The 22,637-nt window shown below is 60.0% G+C and overlaps 2 protein-coding genes across 3 annotated transcripts in view; one reads left to right on the top strand and one right to left on the bottom strand.

Annotated features, from left to right (window-relative positions):
- Positions 1 to 15,700, top strand: part of PRKCZ (protein kinase C zeta) — a 111,563-nt gene extending 95,863 nt beyond the window's left edge. Inside the window, exons 11-18 of the mRNA XM_075550162.1 lie at positions 6,087 to 6,173; positions 6,574 to 6,709; positions 6,829 to 6,916; positions 8,850 to 8,969; positions 9,623 to 9,702; positions 10,138 to 10,227; positions 12,998 to 13,113; positions 13,509 to 15,700. Of these exons, the coding sequence (XP_075406277.1) occupies positions 6,087 to 6,173; positions 6,574 to 6,709; positions 6,829 to 6,916; positions 8,850 to 8,969; positions 9,623 to 9,702; positions 10,138 to 10,227; positions 12,998 to 13,113; positions 13,509 to 13,596 (805 nt within the window). The 3' untranslated portion in view covers positions 13,597 to 15,700. The remainder of the gene's footprint in view (positions 1 to 6,086; positions 6,174 to 6,573; positions 6,710 to 6,828; positions 6,917 to 8,849; positions 8,970 to 9,622; positions 9,703 to 10,137; positions 10,228 to 12,997; positions 13,114 to 13,508) is intronic.
- Positions 15,701 to 16,391: 691 nt separating this feature from the next.
- Positions 16,392 to 22,247, bottom strand: FAAP20 (FA core complex associated protein 20). 2 transcript variants are annotated; one of them, XM_075550183.1, is made up of 4 exons: positions 22,168 to 22,247; positions 21,795 to 21,936; positions 21,395 to 21,696; positions 16,392 to 17,009 (listed from the first exon to the last, which is right to left on the bottom strand). In XM_075550183.1, the coding sequence occupies exons 1-4, from the start codon at positions 22,239 to 22,241 to the stop codon at positions 17,000 to 17,002; spliced, it is 528 nt and encodes a 175-aa protein (XP_075406298.1). In that variant the 5' UTR covers positions 22,242 to 22,247; the 3' UTR covers positions 16,392 to 16,999. The 2 variants fall into 2 exon arrangements, with proteins under 2 accessions (XP_075406298.1, XP_075406290.1); XM_075550175.1 differs by having other exon boundaries at positions 16,392 to 17,013.
- Between the last annotated feature and the right edge of the window lie 390 nt (positions 22,248 to 22,637).

A 22,637-nucleotide genomic window follows, 5' to 3' on the forward strand; every position in this document is an offset into this window, starting at 1 on the left:
AGCCAGTGAAGCATCTTCCTGACAGTCTCTGCTTACAACCAAGAGTCCAGCCGACATCAGCAATGATACCCCTTGTTCCACATCTTCTCAATTCTGCCTGAGTTTCTGGCAATTTCCTGTCGGTGTGTGGCTGGGGCAGTTTTGTTTCATTTTCTTCAGCAGGGTTGTATGATATCACAGCCGTTTAGGAAACTGAGGGCCACTGGGGAACTCAGTCAGGCGAGGCCTGTCAGATTAAGCCAACTCCGATGATCCGTGAGTTTCAAGCTCCCAGGAGAGGCGGTACAGCCTCACAGTGTGAGGATTCACGACACCGTGCGGATAATAAGAACGTGGTGTGTGACACAGGGCATCCCAGTTTGGCGCTGGGCTGTGAACCGCGAGATCAGGAGTCTGGAATCCCAGCTGCTCCCAGGAGAAGGACGAGGCTCTCTACTCCGTAGAGAGTGACCGTCTCAGAGACTCACAGGGCCAGCACAACCCTGTCCCGTAGGCCCCCATGAGCCAGGAAAAACTCGGTGGCAGTGAGTTTGTATCTGTTTGTTGTCAGGGACACGGGACACGGAGTGAGGTCTGAGGACATGGTGTGAAGGACAGAGCCAGGGCCTGAGGAGTAGAGCCCAGGCATGAGGAATGGGGTCACAGTGTGAAGAACAGAAACCAGTTTGAAGTGAAGAAAATCGGGTCACCATTTCAGGGGGATGGGCCATGTCCTAAGAGATAGGGGGCTGGGGTCGCAGCATGAGGGATGGATGGGGTCTGTCATGAGGAACAGGGTCAGATCCACAGTAACCAGATACCTGCCAGTACTTGCCCACAGGAGGCTCTGGGGGGGACAGGAGAGTGCATGCAACCCAGTGCAGAGAGCCTCCTTCCCCCGCAGAACACAGTGTAGGAGACGCTTGGCCCACAGGGAGCATGTACAGGTGTGCAGAGCCAAGGGCCGTGCTCTCCCCTGTGGAGCCACCTGGTGGTGATTTGGTGGAAGAGGAAGAGGCACAGGGAGGGGGCACTGCAGGAACGCCAGGGCCCCATGGTGGCGAAGCAATCTCTGGCGGCCCATCAGCACTGGGGTGCAGGCCACAAGGTTGAGGCATACGGCCATGACCTTGGTGCAACCCCTGAGCATGAGTCACTGCCGCCCAAAGTGCAGTAACTGTGCTCAGTCATCACCCGAGCCCCAGAATAGAAGGAGCCGGCGCTGAGTGACACGCGTCTGCACGACGTGGGCTCCTCACTGCAGCCTTTGTTCTCCTGACAAGCCTGGTGCCTTCCAGCCCGCGTGTGCCGCACGGCGTCTCAAAGGTCAAAGCCAAACTCCAGAGCATGGTGTGTGCCAGGCAGAGGCGTCCAGGCCAGGGGCCCACCTGGTAGTGAGGGGCTAGGACCAGTGGCACCAGCAGAAGTGAGTTTGTGGTTCAGGAAATGCAGACTAAATCGTAAGGGTGTGATTTTATTTCAGCTGGCTGGGCCACGTTGGCACGTCATCCCCAAGCCCTGAAGAGTGAGGGGCTCATGTGGAAGCCCCCACCCCTTCAGCATGGGGTTCGCGGCACTGTTCTCTGCTTATACTGAGACACCCACAGGGAAGGTGGCCATGTGGTTGCTTCCTCACTGAGAGGCCCCAGCCAGCTCCTCGACCAGGCTTGTTGGGGGTAGGGGGCTCATACCCAGGACTCTCCTGTGTGACTTGCCAAACTTGGGAGCAGAGGTGCATGGTGGCCGTCATGCCTTCTTTGGGTAACATTCCAAAGTCACATCATTTCCACGCAGTGTCCTTCACACCTGACACCTGCTGACCCTCCAGAGCCATTTACCTCTCTGCCCTCCAATCAAACTACGACCTGATGAATCCCTATAGGCCAGGTTGGCACAGTAAACCTAACTCTCACGGCTCTTGGGTTATGTTGTTGAATCTTCCTATTCAAGTTCATGATCTACCTTTTCACTTATTCATAGTCTCCTTCATGGGGCCTTTTATTAAAATACTGTTGTATTTAGTCCTAAGTATTTTATCTCATGTCACTTATAGAGGAGACCTTTTTTTTTTTCCAAAGAAGGTTTTAGCAACAAGCTTTTCGGTTTCTGCATATTAATCCTGGATGGCCCTGCCCAGAGCTGAAGAAAGGGGTCATAGCTCTTCCCATGCCATCCAGTCTCTTCCAGGCATAGGAGCCTGGGGGTGAAGTGTGCAGACTTCCAGCCCCTAGAGTCGGAAGTCAGAGGAATGGACCAAGAGGCAGAGAGATAACAGGCAGATATCTGGCTTGGATGGTGACCTTCTATCATAGAGAAACAATTTCTGTCTGTCTGTTATTAGGGTTTTTATCAAGAACACTGAATTATTTCAAAGGTCCTTCCAACATTTATGAAGATTGTGGTTTTCACTCCCTAAAGCAACCCCCGTTGCTGTCACCTGGGCTCTAACTCATGGCCCCCTGTGTGTGTCAGAGCGGAGCTGTGCTCTGTGGGGCCTCAGGGGCTAGGGTCTTCCAGAAGCAGCCAAGCACTTAACTGTCTGTGTCAGCCAGGGACTGTGTCGTGGTTCTCCACTCCGGCGCATTTATAGGATCACTTTGAGTCGGGGTCACCTCGATGGCAGCGAGGAAGGAGCCGGCCTCGTCTTGTCTCTGTTCTGGGTCATGCTGTCGGGTTTGAGTTTGTTAATTTCATCCTTGGAGGTTTTGTACAGACGTTCATGCTGCTGAACGACTGGTCCATGGTATCCCTTGTCTGTATAGTCTTCGTGGAATTTGGGGGTGTCCCTCATTTGCTTATCCTTCTGAGACATTTTGAGGAGCATCAGGACTCTCAGGCCCTGGTGGCGTCATGGGTTAAGCGTTGGACTGCTAACCACAGCGTCAGCAGTTCACAGCCCCCGGCCACTCCTTGGGAGAAAGCTGAGACTCTCTACCCCCAGAAAGAGCCCCAGTCTGGGAAGCCCACAGGGCAGCGCTCCTTGGCCCTTTAGGCTGGCTCTGAGTCAGCACTCGCCGAGGGGCCTGAGTTGGGCCTTTCTCACAGTGGATTTGGTTTCCCTGCGAGGCTGCTGGGTCCTGCGACATATGGGAGGGGCGCCGGCTCACCTCCATCTTCCCATTTGGGGTGACCGTGTGTTAACGTGTGCCAGGCTGGTGACACCTCCCTCCGTGACCCTACTGCTGTTTACTGTGTCAGCTCCAAACTGGGTGCCATTCACGCCGACCCGTCCTTTTACAGCTTCTGTGAACCAGACAGTCGGTTGTTCGAGTCCACCCCGAGGCAGCTCAGCAAGGCCCAGTGATCTGATTCCCCACACTCCCTCCGCCATGGAAGACCCCGGAGCACATGGCACAGCTCTGAGCCACGGGAGCTGCCACGAGGAGACACCCACGGCGCCTGGTTGCTTCCGGGCCACCCCCTGGGCTCGTGTTTTACTTTCTTAATGTACGGCATTCTGTGGCGTGACGTTTCTGTGTGTTTGGGATGCGAGTTGACCGTAAACGAGGTTCCTGCGTGGGAACTGTGGCCCCGGTGGCCCCATTTTCATGGGGTGTTGTTGGCAGGGTCCTCCTCCCCATCGCTCGGCTCTCTGACCCTCGCCTTCCCTGCCCTCTCGCTGGGCTCCTGCCGGGGGTGCGAGGCAGCGTGGATCAGGGAGGGCGCGCCGGGCAGGGCGTGGGCTCCATCCGCTATGAAGTCACCTGCCACTCTGCACTTGAGCAGCATGTCGGCCCGCTCCGTGTGGCATTGCGGGGGCACGCTCGCCCTAGGTGGCGGCCCTGGTTGTGTCTGGCCTCAGCCCTCTTCAGAGGAGGCAAGGGCCAGCTTGGTTGGCTCTCCCTCTTGGGGGAGATTTCCTGCGCCCCGTCAGCCTTGCTTGGAGCTGTAATCTTTGCCTGGCTCACCTGCTGCTCAGGTGGTCGCATGCTTCCCGTTGAGCCGTGTTTCAAACTCCCCTGTGCCGGCGTGATTTCTGAGCAGGGTTTCTCTCTGGCTCAGCCTCCTGTACCTGTCACTCAACATTGCGGCAGGCTCTCTCTTTCCCGGAGCCAACCCCTCCTTCCAGTGGGACTCCAGGTCTCCTGCCTACCGGCTGCCCCTTACTCCTCCAAGGGCTGACGCTGTCCCTGCTTGGACAGTAGCTGCATGGCCCTGGGAAAGTCCCTGCCCCTTGTCCCCCACCCAGGGATGTGTGTGGTTCCTAGGGAGTGCAGGCTACTGTGTTTGCTTGGCTGTTGTTCATACCAGGGGTCAGCAGACTTTTTCTCAGGAGGCCTGATGGAAATACACTTGTTTTTTGTGGGCCTGGCGGTCTCTGTGGCAGCCACTGAGATTCACTGTTGCAGTGTGAAAGCAGCCAGGGCCATTCTGGAGAGAAGTGTGCGTGGCTCTGTTCCAATAAAACTTTATTTTCAAATACAGGCTGTGAGCCGGGCTTGGCCAATGCCTGGCTTATATTATTCCTTCATTCTCATTGTTGCCATCGGGTTTCCCTGTGATCCAGTGTGCTGGGGCTGGGTCTTCTGCATTGGACCCGGGGAAGGGAGGAGGGAGATAATGTGCAGGTGACACCTGGGTGGAAGCTAAGGAGGAAGCTGGAGCCCATTCTTTCCTCGAAGTATTGGGGCACCTGCCTGCACTGGACTTCACCCCAGCCTCTCTCTCCAGAGGGCTCGTGTCTCTCCAGAGTGACTGGCCCCTGAGCAGGCTGAGGAACGGAGCTCAGCCCTTCTCCATACCTCCAGTCGCTTATGGGTCTACTTCTCTCCCAATTCTTGTCGACGATTCCAGTAAAACTATGCTGGCAAGGTCAGGATTACGAGAGAACTTCACACATGTCCTGGTGGCCGGGGAGTTCAGTGGAAGCTGGCTGAGCCCCCGTGGTCCCCCAAGCAAACATGTAGATAGTGGCCTCAGGACAGAGCCCTTGGTACCCGTCCTGCTGAGACGCTCCATTTGCTGGTCACAATGTTAGTTCCCATTTCTGCCTTTAAAAAATACCTTCTAATCAGAATATGGAGCCTGACACGTCATTTTCTGATAGGCAGCAAGTTAACCTACTTTGTGAAACCCTCCTCCCCACCCCTGGGGAAGGCTGGCAGGTAAACAGCATGGCGTTGACAAACCATCGAGTCCATGCAGTCAGCCAGCTGAAGGATGTCACGGGAGCCTGTCTACAGATGTGCTGGATCCTTCCCCGTTTGCTGCTCCTCCCCTGTACCAAGCCTGGTGGCCGGCCTGGTCTCTCAATGGCATGTCCAAATACATAAGTGGAAGCCTTGCCACCCTTGCCCCCGGAGCTCTCTGGCTGTGCTCGCACCGGGGCAGATGGGTTTGCCCTGTGGGCGGGTCACGGGGCTGTGCGTGTACCTGGCCAGCACGCCGTGCAAGGGCCTCCGCTCTCCTGCGGTCTTCCTTATTCGACAGCTAATGTCGGAGGCAAGGGGAACTAACTCTTGGGCGGGTTAAATGAAGGAGTGGACGGAAGCGGAGTTCGACTGCGTCGGGGACACGGCGCGGTGTCCCCCGACAGGCAGTCTCTTTTCTCCAAATGCAGAGTGGTTGCTGTGCTCCCTGCCGGAGAAGGTGCTGAAGCAGGGTGCAGCCTGTGACCTTGACCTCTGCTCTCCTCTCCGGCCGGCCTGGGGGTGGGGGTTTCCTTACTGTCTCCAGGAGTTGACAGGTACCCCGGGCACCTGCTCATCCTCAGCCACACAGAAAAGCACACAAAGCAGGTGGCCAGTGGGGAGCAGAGTCGGACCCCAAAGGAAACGCACCCCAAACGCAATTTTGCTTTAACTGAAAAGCAGACTTCCAGACCACACTTCCGCTTATATCCCCAAACCAGACGCTACTGAGTCCGCTGTGACCTGGAGGCCCACGCATGTCGGACCCGAGTGGGTACCTCGGGGAGCTCGGCAGCTGTTTTTTTGGGAAGTGGACCACCAGGCCCTTCTTCCGGGGTGCTTCTCCTTGGGTGCAGACCTGCAGCGTCTCAGAGAACAGGGACCCTCTCGGCCGGCCGTGGGTGCTTGGTGCTGATGCCCCTGTGGAGCGGGAGGGAGAGCGAGCCCGGCGGTGACTGTGCCCTCTCTACCGCTCAGGTTGTTCCTGGTCATCGAGTACGTGAACGGCGGGGACCTCATGTTCCACATGCAGAGGCAACGGAAACTGCCAGAGGAACACGCCAGGTGGGCACCGGGGCTGGGGAGGGGGTCACGGGGCCACTGGGGGCACATAGCCCTGCTGGCTCAGCATCCAGACACACACAGTGGTGCTCCATGACTCAAGTGGGACCCCGGCTGCATCCACCCTCCCTCCTCTCCAGCCCATGCTCTCTTGCCCTCATTCCTCACTCGACCACCAGCCATCCCTGGGTGTGACGCGGGCCCCTCTGAGTGGAATGAACCCCATGGCGGGGGGTAGGGTGGAGGTGGGATTCTGGTTTGGAGTTGGACGCTTGGGGGGAAGGCCACTGGTGAGAAAGCCCTCTGGCTGGAGGAGAGACACACTCCACACCTCCTAATGGAGTGGGGCCCACAGCAGTCCCTGCCAGGTGGCTCTGCCTAAGTAAGTCTCTCGCGCCCCCAGGTTCTACGCCGCGGAGATCTGCATTGCCCTGAACTTCCTGCACGAGCGGGGAATCATCTACCGGGACCTCAAGCTGGACAACGTGCTGCTGGACGCCGATGGGCACATCAAGCTGACCGACTACGGCATGTGCAAGGTCGGTGCCTGGCCGCGTCCTGCCCCACCCCCAGCCTGAAGCCCCGCCCCCAGCCTGCTGCCCTGCACCATGTGTCTGTGCTTCACACTGGACCCCAGTGACCAGCTCTGTCCCCACAGGAAGGCCTGGGCCCCGGAGACACCACGAGCACTTTCTGCGGGACCCCGAATTACATCGCCCCAGAAATTCTGCGGGGAGAGGAGTATGGTAAGCTCGGAGCGTGGGGGGGTTCTCACCCTTGGATGCTCCGCCCTCCTGGGTCCCGCCTGACCCCACCCGACGGAGGGCCTGGAGCAGCTCTAAGGCCATCACACACCCAGTCACTCCCAGACATGCGCACAGTGTGCGCTCTGTCCCATTTTTTTATCTCCCCTGGGTTTGTCCCCCAGCACCCGCCTTTCACTCACACCTGCTTTTAAGCCCCCAACAGCCTAGCTGCTTACTCACCGGGGGCTCCTGGTTACAGGATGCAGGACAGGGGCCTCCTAGGTAGGAAGAAGGAAGGGAGGAGCTAAAGACACGGCGGTCAGTGAACCAGCGTGTGGTGTGTGTGTTCACACGCGTGTGCATGCTCACTAGGATAGGGTTGTTATTAGGTGTCATCTAGTCGGTTCTGACCCATAGCAACACGATGCACAACAGAATGAGGTACAGCCTGGTTCCTGCCAGCCCTATAATTGTTCCGGTGCCCGAACCCAGCTGCTGCAGTGTCTGATAGGTTCATGCTTGCCTACCTAAGAGTTTTCAGGGAACACACCATGCTCAAGACAGTAAATATGTTTTTTCAATGTTTTATTATTAAGATGAGGTAGGGGGAGGGCATCCAGTTGCTCACCTTCTTGGCTCACGCACACCTGGGAGGCACCTTGGATGCCAGGGACCTAGTCCCAGAGGAGGAGGGGTCAGTGGCCACGGGAGCGCACAGAGCCAGCGCCAGGCGGAGACTGCCGCTACCTGTGACACCAGCACCTGGACTGAGTGCTGGCGGGTGGGCTGTTGGGTAGACGCTGGCATCACTGTGTCCTCGGGCCAAACTAAGGCCAGAACCGCAGCCCCCACCCCCCCACATATCCAACTAGGATATAATTTCAGGTAGAGTCATCACTTGAGCATTGGGTGGGTGGGTGGGGCGGTCAGCAAGTCTAGAAGATACAGGCCTGTGTTTGTATCATCTTACTGTCGGAGTTTAAAACTCAGCTAGAACCAGACACCAAGAAAGAAGTCTGCCATCCATGTAGCCCCACGGTAAATGTGTGTGGTCAGAGGCACCACCAGCAAGGTTCCAAGGCCAAGGGATGACGGCTTCGGTGAACTGCAGCATCAGGCAGAGAGTGGTGGGGCGTAGAGGCAGTGGGGGGACCCCCGTGATAGAATGCTTGCCTTCCACACAAGGACCCAGCTCCGGCCCCAGCCACCACTCGGCTGCCAGTGGAGTGTGGCGTGTGGCATGTGGCTGTGACGGAGCTCCCAGAACAAGAAACACCAGGGAAAGGGCCTGGGGATCCTAGAAGCTAGCCAATGACAATCAGCCGAGAGTCTCAATGTCCCGTCTGTAGCCCCATCACGAGGATGGCGTGGGACCCTGAGCAGCCTGGTTCCACTGTGCGTGGGGCGGCCATGAGCCAGGGCTGACCTAGAGATGTGACACGGACTGGTGCTCAGCGACAGGACTGCCCTTTCCCCATAACAAGCCCGCAAGAGAGAGGTGGGCACCCACCAGGATGGACTGCAAAGGGACCGGGCCACCCTCCCTAAACACGCCAAACGGGAGACCCAGTGGCACAGTGAGTTATGTGTTAACTGCAGGCAGCAGTTCCAAACCACCAGCCGCTCCTGGAGACCCACCGGGAAGCGCAGTTCTGCTCTGTGCTGCGGTGCCGCCGTGAGTTGAGTTTGTTCGCGGGGCCAGGGCCCCTGCTCAGAGGCTCAGACACTGGGGCTGAAGGGAAAGAAACTCCTAAGCCCACGACACCCCAGCACAGCACCAGCTGAGGCAATGCACACACCTCTCCCTGGCCTTGGCTCAGGTGCCCTGTTGACCTCAACGTGTCTCAGCACATGGATGGCAGCAGGCGGCTCTGCCAGCACATAGCTGGTCGGTGTGGCCAGCCACCGGGCGTGATGGGTGCGCTCCCTGCAGGGTTCAGCGTGGACTGGTGGGCGCTCGGCGTGCTGATGTTCGAAATGATGGCTGGGCGGTCCCCCTTCGACATCATCACCGACAACCCCGACATGAATACCGAGGACTACCTTTTCCAAGGTACGTGACCCCTAAGGCACCCCTGACCCGGCCGTACACACACCACACACCCGACTCCTCAGACATTGTCCTACCTACCTGTCTCAGAGGTGTGCGTGGCAGGGTTGATTTGTAAGTGCCCAGGTGCATCCACGCTCCCAGATTCTCAGATAGGGAGGTGGGGCCAGCAGATGGGGGCAGCTATGGGAAAGGGGCTAGGGGCCCCTCAGATCCACTTTGATAGTGCCCCCGCCCTTCCCCGATGGTCATGCCCACTCCCTGGCCTACCCCAGAGCCCCTGGCCCCAGCCCACATCCTGGCGCCACCCACCCGGAACACCCTGCTTCCCAGCCCACGACCCAGCTCCACCTCGGGGAGCCTGGGCTGCGGGGTGAGCCTGTCTGTGGCCCTGAGCGCTGCTGCCCACAGGCGCCCTCTGGTGGCCAACGAGAAGGCAGCAGGGGCGGAGCTCACCTGGACTTAAGTCCGTGCAGGTGGCTCATTTGATTACCCGACTGTGAACCAAGGACCTGGGGCGAGGGGCAGACCCCTGGGCCTCTGGCACATGGGGCGCTAGCTGACTGGCCTGGAAGTGTGCGAGGGCAAGCGCACTGGAGGGAGTAGGGAGTCAGGATGTTGTCAGATGTGGTCTCACGATCCCCCTCCCTCCACAGTGATCCTGGAGAAGCCCATCCGGATCCCTCGCTTCCTCTCCGTCAAAGCCTCCCACGTCCTCAAAGGATTTTTAAACAAGGTACCACGAGCCCCTGCAGCCCCGTGCGCCGCCGCCGCTGCTGCTGCTACTGCTGCTGCTTGTGGCAATGAGGCTCTGCACGAGCCCTTGTGCACGCATGCTTCTGCATGGGGGTGCCGAGCTCCTGGCCCCGCACCTTTGCACTCAGTGGGCATCGTCGGAGGCTTCTCCCCGCTGGGCTGGTGTTGTCACATGTGGGGGTGGAAGGCCTGCTCCCTGACAGGAGCTCCACAGCCCGGAGGTGCCCATTCCCCTCACAGCCTCCGAAGAAAGCTGGGAGAGCTTGGGATGGGGGCGTGGAGGGCCCTGCTGACGAAAGGAGCGCTGGTGTGCAGGGGTGCCCGGAACCCCGAAATCTCCTGGGGAGCGGGGGCTGCCAGTCGCATGGTCTGCATGCTGCCTTGCCGACTCTTCCTCGTTTGAACTCTAACCCAGGACCCCAAAGAGAGGCTCGGCTGCAGGCCCCAGACAGGATTCTCGGACATCAAGTCTCACGCCTTCTTCCGCAGCATCGACTGGGACCTGGTAAAGGCGTCACTGGACGGCCGTGTCCGAGGGGGAACGGGCTAGGCTCTGGGTGGTGTGAGGGTGGGGGGCGGGAGTGTGTGGAGGTGCTGAGGGACTAGGGCTAGCTCCATAGGAGTTCTGAGTGTGGCGGTAGGGACACAGGCATGGGGAGCTCAGCCTCCTGGTGACCCGGCGAGGAGTGGGGTGGCCTGGTCCTTCAGGGCCTCAGAGAGCAGAAGGGATCCTAGACTTGCACCCTGAGGCCGTTGGGGTCTTGGCACTTTGCCCCGAGGGTCCAGACGGCTGTCTGCTGTGCGTACCCCAGCCTGGTGGTTCTGTGCAGACAGCACTGCCCGTGCCCTGCGGGGCGTTGTCGGTGGTTTTATGCTCAGTTTTAAAAGCCTACCGTCTTCAGCCGTGTCTTGTTATTTATCGCGTGATATGCCAGCAGGCAGCCTATGGCATCACCCGTGGAGTTTGGGTGGGAAGGCTCCCGATGTTAAAAATATGTTTAAATGAGCCTCAGCAGTCCCCGAAGAGCTACCTGTGGTCAGCGTTCGACTCCTTGCTTCCTGTGGTAGAGAAGACAGAGGATTGGCTGGAGCGCCAAGAAAGCCCATGCCCGACCTGCTCTTCAGTGAGACCAGCACGGAGCCCAGCTTTAGGGATGGAGCGCTCCCCATCTCCCTGCTGCCCCCAGCTTGCGTGGTTGTCCTGTGTCCACTCCCACCTGACCCCGGCCCGGCCACGCTCTTGTTCACACAGTGAACATTGTGGATCTGCAGCCCACGGGGCAGGGCAATCTGTCCACAGCTCAGCCTGTGGTCGATGTTGCCATCATGTCAGCTGACTCTGGACAACCCCACACACAAGAGGACAAGGTGCTGCCCGTCCTGCGCCATCCGAGATCCTGGGCATGCTTGCTCTCAACCACGGCAGCGGCCGCTGACCCTGGAAGCTCACCCCGTGGCACCGCGTCAGTCAGTCGTCGGCTGGGGCCCAGGGGGTGTCACTGAGTGATTCCAGTAGATCGCCAGCCCGTGCTTCCTCCTCTCTGAGCCTAGCAGCTCTGCTGAAACTTGCCCACCACAGGTTGCCCTGCTGGGATTTGAACCAACGGCCTCGCTTCCGGCATCACCCCCACACAGACTGCCAGACCCTGCCACACTGGCCTCCAGACATGTTCCTGGGAGCCCAGGTGGGGCACCCAGCTGGGCAGCTCTGAGTCATGGCGTCTGCCCCAGGCAGGGGGTCCAGGAGGACTCACGGTCTGGGAGTTACACCTGCCGGCTGCACAAAGACCACCCACGGTAACCTGAGCGGGTGCTAAACAAGGCACGGGTGCCCTCCATCTGGGGCTCTTGACGGGGCTCCAGCAGGCCCCACATCCTCTGCCACAATGTCCTCGCCTTCCTGGAATGGCCAGCCTCCCCCAGGCCCAGTGAGCACAGTGCACCCCCCCCCACGTGCCCCCTGTTGTCTTCTTGGGCCCAGTGCCTTCACTGACACACCCAGCACTTGAAAATCCTGCCTCCAGATGACTTTGAAGATGGGCCCTGGTGTTTTCCACAAAAGACCATTTTACACCTGCCGAGACCTGGGTCCCTGTAAACCAGCATCGCCCCAGCCACTTTCCTGGCCATGGCATGACCAAAGCTGGCTTGTTTCCACCACCCCTGCCTCAGTTTCCCCAGCTCCACCCCTGAGTTCCCACGGCTGCCCCCACACCTGGGACTGAAGCCAGCGGCTCCGCTACTCTCAGCGCAGAAGTGAGCTGTCACCTTTGTGGACTAGAGTGATGTCCGCGGTGGTGGTGACGGTGGCAGTGATGGTGGTGATGTGGTGTATCCATGGTGGGGGGCGGACGGGGGGGGGGTGTGATAGGACCTAAGACTCGGAGAAGCACAACCCAAACCAAATTCCATGTCCTGTCAAATCCGATTGGTAGCAACCCAGCAGGACCAAGTAGGTCTGCCCCTGTGGCTCTCCGACACCAGAAAGCCGTGCCCTTCTCCCTGGGGACCAGCCCTCCACACCTGCCCACTGCAGGCATCATTATGGTGAAAGGCTGGGCGCACCGAGGGCTGAGATTTGATTGTGGCATCCTGGGCTTACGGGAGGAGTGAGACCAACCAGAGAGGGTGCTGTGTGAGGCCCAGCCAGGACCAGGCTGGCGTGGAGGGCTCCCCAGCATGTGGGGAGGGGAGGTGCGTGGCAGGGGCAGACACAGCACGACAGCCCCGCTCAGGCCTCCACAGAGCCCCCTCCCCACACAGCAGAACTCCCACCTGCTCCAGAGGAGGGGCCTGGTACCCCTACGACCTCTTGGCAGCAGGCTTCCCCTGGCTGAGAAGCTTATTCCAGAGACCCTGGTCCGAGGACACTCCGCCCCCAGCTCCACTCTCTCCATGGTAGTCAGGGCCCCCCTCCTCTGCTCTCTGGAGCCCTGGTGGTGCTGGGCACTGGGCATAGGGTTGCGAACCACAAGGCCAGCAATTCAAACCCACCAGCTGCTCTGAAGGAGAAAAAGGAGGTTCTTTGCTCCCAGAGATGTAACTGGTTTGGAACGGGATTTGAGTTCCTGGGGGATAGTGGTGTACATGGACAGGCCAGAGAGATCTGCAGAGCCAAGAGGGGGATACAATAAGAAACAGTAGCTTCTCGCCGTGATCCTTTACGACAGATTGGAGCATTCAGTGCCCTCATCCTGCGGTTGGCCACTCGGCCGTGCGGGCGAGCAGAGGGCACGGGCACAGCCCTGACCGCCCGGTGCCCTGCTGTTTTCCAGCTGGAGAAGAAGCAGGCGCTCCCTCCATTCCAGCCGCAGATCACGGACGACTATGGGTTGGACAACTTCGACACGCAGTTCACCAGCGAGCCCGTACAGCTCACTCCGGACGACGAGTGAGTCCTCCCCTGGGGCGGGGCCGCCCTGTGCCAAGCTGGCCCGAGGCACAGGGTGATGGCGGCGTCCGGCATCTGGGCCAGAGGCTCCCCCTTGCCTGAGGTCGGCACCTTTACATTCCCTTCCCTTGTGGTGCAACGGGTGTAAGCACTCGGCTGCTACCCAGGTCAGCAGTTTGGGGACCCCTCCCCTGACCCCCAGGAGAAAAGACCTGTCACTCTGCCCTGGTAAAGACGGCAAGAAAACCTGAAGGGACAGTTCTACGCTGTCACGTAACATCACCAGGGGCCTAAATTGACCCGTGGGCACCGACAGCTGTGGGTGCGTGACCAGGGAGGGAGGGGCAGACACCGGGGAGATGTTCTTGACCTTGCTCTCTGCCCTTTGCCCGAAGGGACGTCATCAAGAGGATTGACCAGTCGGAGTTTGAAGGCTTCGAGTACATCAACCCCTTACTGCTGTCCACCGAGGAGTCCGTGTGACGGGCGGCCGCCCCGCCGGGAGACACCGTGTGAATGACCCTTGAACTCTATCCTTAGCCACAGCATATGCATGCCAGGCTGGGCGCGAGGCTTGGAGTGCGGCCAGGGAGAGACCGGCGCTGCCAGAGCCACGGGGGGCAGCGTCCACAGGCACCGCCCTCTGGGAGAACAGTCTGGGCTTCCGGACCGACGGGCAGGCTCCGTGTGGACAGCATCTGCCCGTGCCTGGGGCGAACTCGGCGCGGCAGAGGCTGTGGGGACCCCCGCGACGGCACGGGCTCTCCAGAAATGGGACTTGATGCGCCGCCGGCCCCTCCCGGAAGGCGCGCGCACGTGGGGCGTGTCCGGGGAATAAAGTGTACCTGTGATGTCGAAGCTTCCTCCCGATGCCTTTTTTCCCCAGCGGCACGTGCCGGCCCGCAGCCCCGCCCCACAGAGGAGCAGGACTCGGTGCACTATCAGATAGAGGTGGGGGGGCGGGAGTTTTAAGTGCCTAATGGGACATCCGGCGGTGGAGAATTTGTACAAACTCGGAACATTTTCTAAGTCCCGGTAAGTTCCTGTTGTTAATATTTAACAAGTATTTTCCTACGGCGCATGTCACTCACCTGGTCACCCTTCACCGGCTGGGCCCCGGGCCGAGGCCAGCACGCTGGACCGTAGGGTAGTCTTTGCCTGCGGCTGACCGCAGCTCCTGCAGACAGAAACAGGAGGACCAGGAACCGAGCCCGCACCAAACACTTGTCTGAGACCATGAAGCAGAGCCAACAATAGGATGTCTTGTGTGGTGTGGGGACCGAGAAGAGGGGCCTGGACCCAGATGGTGAACCCGCCCAGCTGCTGACCCAGAGGCAGAGGTGCACCTCGGAAGAAAGGCCTGGCGATCTGCTAACCCCCAAACGAGCCATGGAAAACCCCACAGAATGATGTTCTTCGGACACCACAGTCCGTACCCTGCGCCAGGGTTGGCTCAGTGGCACTGGGTATTTGTGGCCTCAGCTAGATGCCTGCGGGCACCCTGCTTTCCCGGCACAGCTCATTGCCCACTTCTGTGGCCTGCCAAGGGCGCAGTCACTCAGCTGGCTTCCCCTGGGGGTGGGGGTGGGGAGTGACTCTTCCCATATTTGGAATTAGAAGCTCCTCCCAAGCATGCTGAGGTGACAGCTGCCTTTTGAACCCCTTGCCGTCTAGGCGGGTGCCACCTACTGCGGGGACTGCGCCTCCAGCCCGGAGCCGGGCCCCTGGGCGCCCTGTGCAGTGTGCGGCTGCACACCAGGCCGTGCCGAGCCCGGGCTGCTGGTACGCAGGGGGCGGCGGTGTCCCTGCGTGGACTCTCACAGGCTTCTCAGGTACGGCACCACGTCTGGTGCTCAACAGGCACCTCGGATCCACCAGGCCCCGTGGTGCTAGGACGGAGTGCCAAAACGCCCACGTGCCAGCCGCCCCGGGGCCCCACGCTGCCGTTCACATGCACACGCATGCCTGCCTCAGCCCCACACAACCTGGGGCAGCTTCTCCCCAATGGGGCCGGGGTGATGCAGCCGGCACTCCTCACCGCACAGTGTCCCCGCGGAGCCAGAGGCGGCTCACATGGTCCCTGCCCAGCTGGTGGTCAGCAACAGCCACCTAGGCAGGCGGCAGTGGCGTGAAGCGGCCCTGTCACATGTAACTCCAGGACACCGAGGACGGACATGGACAGCCTGCCTCCCGAGCCCGGTGTGGGTCGGCGTGCCACGTGGGGTCCACTGGTGCTGGCGGCGATGCACGGCCCTCACCCACAGCATCGCCGTGGTGGCCGTCCGACTGTCCGCGTGGTTGCCCGTGTATAAAATGTATGGAGAGTGCTCTGTTCATGAAGAAAAAGTTTTTATATATAGATTGTTTTATAAATTATAAAGGCAGAGGCTGTAACTGCGGGTGTGATTGTGGAGGGGGCGTCCCGCTGCAGCGGGGATCTTTGAAGCGGCTCCCGAGGCCTCGGGCCGGCCAGGCTGCTGGCACACTCCGTGGTTGGTTTGTACGATGGCCGGGCGGGGTCCGTTGCCGGTCAGCTTCCTCCCGTGGGCGATCTGCCAAGGTTGTTGGTGTTCTTCACAAACATTAAAGACTCATGAGAACACTGTGGGTGATGTTTTTCATTAAAGGACCTGGGAAGCATGAGACCCTCCTGGGGCCACGGGGACACACCACGGGCTGCGGCCGATGAGCGCAGGAATCCGTCCTTTGGCCGTTGGCGGGGCAGTGCTACCGGGCTCTTGGAGAAGTTCCTTGGCTCTGCCAGTGCCTGAGAGCCCTGGGCTCACAGCATCCCTCTGTCCTCCCCATCCCTCTTCCCTGGGTGTCTCTTCTTATCTAAGGGGCCCCACTCAGACTGGATAGCACCCCCTCTTCCAGCTTCCAGAGCCCTGGTGCGTCATGGGTTACATGCTGGGTGCTAGCCACAGGTCCGCAGTTCAAAACCACCAGCTGCTCCTCAGGAGAGAGGCGGCTTTCCACTCCGTTAAGGTCTCAGAAACCCACGGGGGCAGATCTGCCCTGTCCTCTAGGGTCACTATGAGTCACAAGTGGACTCAATGACAGTGAATTCGATTTTAACTCCAGCATGGCTTCATTCTAACTGAAGGCATCTTCAAAAGCCCAATTTCATGCGCACAGGCCCCCCAAGATCAGGACTTCAATTCCCACCACCTCCACCCCCACCCCCCGCCACACACTTCAACCCATTAACATTGTTTCCAAAAAGCAAAAGTTCCTGAAGCCACTTTTGAAAGGAAGTATAGATTTCTCCACATGAATCCAAAGGAAAACACACAACTTTAATTCAGACTTTTTTACATTACATCTAGCCCACTTATCCCCGGCCGGAGCTCTCAGGCAGCTGGGGTGCGGGGGGGGGGGGGGGTTGCGGGTGTCAGGACGTCAAGGTGGGCCCTAAGGACAGCCGGACAGCACCCAAGGAGAAAGGTCAACAGACTACACTTGGGGCTCACTGTGCAGAGTACAGAAACAAAAAAGAGCTGCCCTCAGCCTGCAGCTTCTGTACAGCCCGGAGACTCCCAGCATCCACGTCCAGTCAGCTGTCCCCGGGGGTGAGCAGCGTCCACTGCCCAAGGGGCTGCCGCTTACTCACCGGGGACCAAGTGGTCCCCCAGACCCACGTAGGGCGGTTCTGCTTTCAAACCAGTTTGAAGCTTAGGCGAGCGTACTTCTCAACCCAAAGACACTGCGGACGGATGTGTGATGAGATGTCGTTCAGGCAGCCATTCAGGTGTGGAGCTGATGCAGCCAGAGCCGAGGCAGTGTGCCAGCCCAGGGGCTCCACAGTCAGTGAGGGGGCACTGACGTCACCACACCACGTCATCAGCGCTCCCTGCTAAGCACTGAGCCAGGTGCCCGTCAATGTCTAGCTGGGACTGCCTGGAAGGGAAGGAGAGAGAGGTTACTCACCTCGACCCAGTCCTGGCCTGTGGGGCTCCGGGCAGGAGGCACTAGCTGCTGCTGTGCCCATGCCGATGTCAGCGGGCACCTGCCTGCCCTGAGCAGCACTCCAAACAAACAAACATACGCACTGCCATCGAGTCATTTCCAACTCCTGTGACCTTGCAGGACAGGGCGAGCAGCCCGTGAGCTTCCAAGGCTAACTTTACAGGAGTAGAAAGCCTCTCTCCAGAGGAGCGACTGGGGTTCTCAACTGCTGACCTTGAGATGAGCGTGCACGACGACGCCACCAGGGCCCCCTGCAGCAGAGCCGCATGACAAGGTGAGCAGCCAGCTGCTCCTGGTTCTGGAGCAAAAGCAATCTCCAGGATGTCTAAGTAACTGGCAACCCTGAGGCTTTGGTAGACAGCATCGGCTTGGGTGCCGGCTCGCTAACCGACCAGGAACGGGAGAACTGGCTAACTGAGCCCTGGGCTTTCTGGTTGACAAGAACCACAATGAATCTGTCATCCCCTCAGACCTATGCTGGGCTTACACCTTGGGCTGCTGACTTCCAGGTGGGAGGCTCAAACCCACGAGCTGCGCCTCTGAAGAAAAACGAGGCTTTCCACTCTTGTGAAGAGTTACAGTTCTACCTTAGCCTTTGGGTCTCTACACATCAGTGGACTAGATGGCAGTGAGTGCCTACGGAAGACCACACCAAAATAAGCTCACGGCCGCAAGTCCTTTCTAACTCAGAGCGACCCCACAGGATACGGTGGACTGCCCCTGGGGGTTTCTGAGGCCAGAAGTCTTCACAGTCGCCTCTTACTCCCGAGGCGTGGCTGGTGGATATGACCGTTCCCCTCGAAGTTAGCAGTCCCCTGGGTAACCCCAGCGCCACTAGAGCTCGTCCCCCAGCACAGGGAAGCTGACCACCCAGCTCTGGCCGAGGGCCATGGTGGCAGCAGCCTGAGACCCACACCTCTGCCCCCCCCCCACCAGCAGCGCGCCAGGCCCAGGCCTCTGTGGGGCGCCAGGGTGCTGAGCTACCGCTGAAGGAAACCGGCCCAACGCTGTTCCAGGAGCTCATCCAGCTGACTGAAGATGGAGGGGCCCTTCCAAACGCTGATTCCGGCCAGCTCCCATGACACCTGAGTTGTCTCCCCCTCACCTTCTCACCATCGGGCACGAGACCATCGTAAGGTCTGCGGGCAGCCGGAAGAGAGGTCACAATGAACCCTCAAACCCAGCCGAGAAGGGGACAGCTGGTGGGAGACGCCAGGAGACCTTGGGAAGGGGTAGCCTGATCTCCGGCTCTGGACAGCCCTGTGCAGGTCTGCTTCCAGAACTATCTGCTAGACACCCTTCTTTCATTTCGCCTGTGCTGGCAAAAGAAGGTGCCATTGCACGAACAGCCTGCTGGAGACCTAACGGGCAGGAGAGGGGCAGGGCCTGGGGCAAGGGCAGCCATCCACAGCCATGCTCGGGCTCCTGGGCCCTTTCCTACATGTGCTGCTGCTTCGGGGCCATTCTCTCGGGCAAACGTCTACATAGTATGGCTGGACACACAGCATGGGTTTGTGACAGATCTGTTCTCAGCTGCTAGCTCTGGGACTTCCTGCCTGCAGGATCAGCGATGGGGGTGTAGGGATGGGGGGCAGCATCCCAAGTCTCAACACAATCTGCAGGAGCCTGGTGCTACCGCCACTGGGGCACTACGTGACCCGCCTCCCTGACTAGCTCGGCGACCCAAGGCACTCTGCACTCACAACCCCGTGCAGGACAGCCCGGTCCCCAGCTCTGTTCCCACTTGACCGGCCTGAACTGCGTGCCTGCCTCCACTGCAGCCTCCTGGGCTTGTGCAGCCCACAGTGGCTGCCAGAGGTGGAACGCGCCCCCAGCCCACAACAGCAGGCCTCCAGGGTTGTTCCGGGTCAAGGGTTCTAAACAGATGCCTGGGTTCTATTGGAAGAAGTCAGTCAAGCCTATTGCCACGAAGAAAGACACCACCACCAGACCTGAAGATCTGCTGCCGGCCCTGTCACCTTGGTGCCCCCTCCTGTGCTCACATGGCCTCTCCTCACCCTCAGACCCAGCGGCCTTCTCTTATACTGGCCAACAGTGCCAGTTGGTCATCAAGAAACGGTATGGCCTCTGCCTGACCACTTTGGGGCCCGGCATCACCCCTCCAGAAATCACTACAAGAGTCTTGTCCTTAAAACAACCCCGAGTCACCAAGAACCAACTTGGTTCAAAGCTATGCACCCACCACCACCGAAGGCTGCCAGTCAATTCGAACAGCCTGATGACACGCTGGACCACTAAGCTGGGCCTTCCTGTGGGCTCTTTGAGGTCCGTGGTCCCTGCTGGGCCGCCGGGGCTCCCCGGTGGTCACCTGCTGTAGGAGTGCCCTAGGACCCAGAGCTGGTCCTCCCTCTGCGCTCATCAGAGACAGTGCCACCTCCTCAGCCCCAAGTGTCTTCCTTCAGAATGAAGTACACTCGCTCACTGTCACGATCAAACAAAAGAACGTGCTAGACGCATCCCAGACACATTGAAACCTGAACCACACGTCACCAACACACCCTTCAGCACACCCGGGGCACTCAGCCAAGCCGCTGAAACAACGGCTTTCAAAGCTCAAGACAAGAGCGTTTTTCCCTCGAGCCCCTGACTTGAGGAGTCTTTTTTTAGATCATCCGGAAGCATGAGGAGAGCCCCTCCCCTGCCTGCTCCCACTCCCTCACAATGCAGAAAGGGTCTGCGTCACCCTGATGGCATCGTGAAATCTGGGACGAGAGCCAAGCTCCCAGAATGCCGTCACCAGTGTCACCTGCTTGACTAGTGTGACGGGACGGGGCAAGGACGCCTCCCTGTCGTAAGAGAAGACTGCCGTGCTTGGTCAGGGTCAGTGAGCGTGCACGTCAGCTGACAACCATTGCAGGGCACTGGTGTAAGTCCCCAGTATTGTTCCAGGCTCAGGAGTCTGGGTGGTGTGGACACAAGTGCCTTGGAAGAAAGGTGTGGTAGAAAGGCATGCTGGAAGTCCGTCCGCCATTGAGCACCCTGTGGAGGACCGTTGCGTCCTGAGGCTGCCAGTTGGTGTAGGAGCAACCAGTTCTGGTTCCCAGCTGGGGAAGTTTCTAGAAGTACTTCAGACGAGCTTACCCTCCCACCAACACTCCTGTCAAACCTACCTGGGGCCTGCCTGTGGCTTCACCTACACACAGCGTACCTGAGGCAGTCAGCAGGCCCTGCCGTGTCCCCAGGGCCTAAAAGGGCTTATGCACCAGCATCCCCGTTCCACAACCAGCTGCTGCTGTCTACAAAGACTAAGCTATGTGAATCAGAGCGTCTCTCAGTTGCTGGGTACCTGCCGCACAGGTGTGCTAGCTTTGCCTACGTGGTTGACCTGGGGGGGGCGCCCGTCAACAGCAGGTCCTTCCTAGCTTGGTGCTGATTAAAAAACAAACTTACAAACTGGAGCTGTCGAGACATTTCATTTGAGGGTCTGTCTCCATCACCCATCAGAATAGGAGCATTTAAGCACCTGTACAGATTTTGTGCTGTGGACTCTGAAAACTAGTTCCATCTGGGCTTTTGAGGTTCGGGGCTAACTCTGAGGTCAACTCGCCTCCAGGCTGTGCTGGAGAGGGCTGTCTTCGATCTCCCACAACCAGACAGAGTAACTTCAGCACACAATCTCCCCGCCTGTGGGACCTGGTGCCTGTGGTGGCCGTAGTTAGTTACCACCAACCCACTCACTCCCTCTCCTGGACCCTCATCAGTGGGAAGGCCTGAGCAGGCAGTTCAGGGCCCCATAGGTAAGGAGCCTGGCTGAGCAAGATATGGGACTCCCCCACCCACCCTCCAACCACCATGTTGGGAAATCCAGTTTAACCTTTGTGAAACTGAGTTCCACTCCTCTTATTTAGAAAGAAGCTATAAAACCACCTTGAGTTTTTACGGGGAAAATCAAAGGTTTCTCCAGACACCACCAGCCGGCCTTCCTATTTGGAGATAGACACTAGGTGGGTCTAGCTATCAGGCCCAGCTGGGTCTGGCTAGAGGGCATAGCGTCCAGATGGATTTGACCGACCTACCATCCCCTTTTGGGGAGAAAAAAAATTACTCAGCAACCCCCCGGCAATGAAAACCTTTCGTACTATCACCCATAATCCCAGGGGGCTGTATCGCTCACCCTGGCTAACTAACACCCAGAGGCTCCCTGCATCCCAAGACGCGGTCTCCCGTGTATGGCTAATGGCAGACTCCCACCCTGGTCATCCCAGCAAGACAACACAATGCACACTCAGACGCTTGTAGTTTCCAATCAGGGATGGGGTCCCCTGGAGGTTGGGGTTGGGGGGTTACTCACGTGGTGCCAAACTCTGCCTGGCACATGGGGCAGCACTGGAGGGCCGGTGCCGCCTCCTTAGATGGCGACTTCTCTACCAGCTGTGGCTCCTTGGCGCTAAGGGTCTCCGGCTCCGGCTCGGGCTCCAGGCCCTGGGAGGGAAGCTGGGCCGGGGTCCTCGCGCGCACCCCTGCCCTGCAGTGCAGGGAGTAAGGGCGGGCCCAGCACCTGAGAGGCGGCGGGAAGGGAGTCCAGGCAAAGACCTCGCCTCCGGCAGTGAAGGTCTCTGCGGGCGCCGCGGGCTGGGGGTCGCCCCTGGGCTCCTGTAAGAAGGGGTGGTCGGGCTGGGTCAGCGTGTGCCCAGCGACACGCGCGCCCCAGGGCGCCTCGGTGCCGCGTGTGCACGGAGCCCCGGGCTCACCTGGGGCCGGAAGGCGGGCAGCGGTGGGGTGGCGGCGGCCAGGTCCCCGTCGGGGCACGCAGCACGCAGCAGCTCGGCCCACGGCTCGGCGAGGCCCAGGCTCCCGGCCGGCTGCAGGAACCAGGGGCGACCTCTGGGGGGCCTGCGGAGCAGCCGCGTCAGCGCGGGAGAGGGGCGGGGAAGGGGCTCGGGGCGTGGGGTCTGCGGGGGAGGGGCTCGACGGGATCCAGGAGCAAGAGGGAGGGGTCCCAGGGGAGGGGACGGGGCGCGGGGTGGCGCCCGTGGGCGGGAAGCTGGGGGCGGACCAGGGAGGCGTCCCGACCCCCACCCTCCCTCACCCCCGCGGGCGGGCCGGCCGCGCCGGCCTCCTCACCCGGCTTCGCAGGGCGGCCTCCGGCGGCTCAGCCTCAGCCGGGACCGGCGCCCGCCGCCCGCCTCCGCCGCCATGTGCCCCGCCCCTGCGTGCGCGTCTAGCGGAAGTGAGGTGGCCCCGCCCAGCGGCCAGAGCCCCGCCCCAGCCCCGCCCTGCGTCCAGCACAGAGCCCGCCCCCAGCCCCGCCCCGCGGCCAGCACAGAGCCCCGCCCCCAGCCCCGCCCCGCGGCCAGCACAGAGCCCCGCCCCCAGCCCTGCCCCGCGGCCAGCACAGAGCCCCGCCCCGCGGCCAGCACAGAGCCCCGCCCCCAGCCCCGCCCCGCGCCCGGGAGACCCTCCCGTCAAAGACCGGGATTGTGGCCGCTTTGTGACCCTGACAGGAGCTTAGCCTGACCCTAGCCTGTGGGGAAACTGAGGCAGGGTTACTTTCTCCTCCACTGCAGTGAGAGCGGACGCAGGTGGGCTGGCAC

The sequence above is a fragment of the Tenrec ecaudatus genome, chromosome 1 (assembly GCF_050624435.1).
Source record: "Tenrec ecaudatus isolate mTenEca1 chromosome 1, mTenEca1.hap1, whole genome shotgun sequence".
NCBI classification, from domain to species: Eukaryota; Metazoa; Chordata; class Mammalia; order Afrosoricida; family Tenrecidae; genus Tenrec; species Tenrec ecaudatus.

What these genes read in the sequence shown, in the direction of transcription:
- FAAP20 (XM_075550175.1), bottom strand. Translation starts at nt 22,241, where the DNA reads ATGGCGGCGGAGGCGGGCGGCGGGCGCCGGTCCCGGCTGAGGCTGAGC. An exon ending in TGCCCGCCTTCCGGCCCCAG is followed by an intron (nt 21,697 to 21,794) that starts GTGAGCCCGGGG and finishes CCCTTCTTACAG; the next exon opens with GAGCCCAGGGGCGACCCCCA. An exon ending in CAGGCAGAGTTTGGCACCAC is followed by an intron (nt 17,014 to 21,394) that starts GTGAGTAACCCC and finishes CTTCCCTTCCAG; the next exon opens with GCAGTCCCAGCTAGACATTG.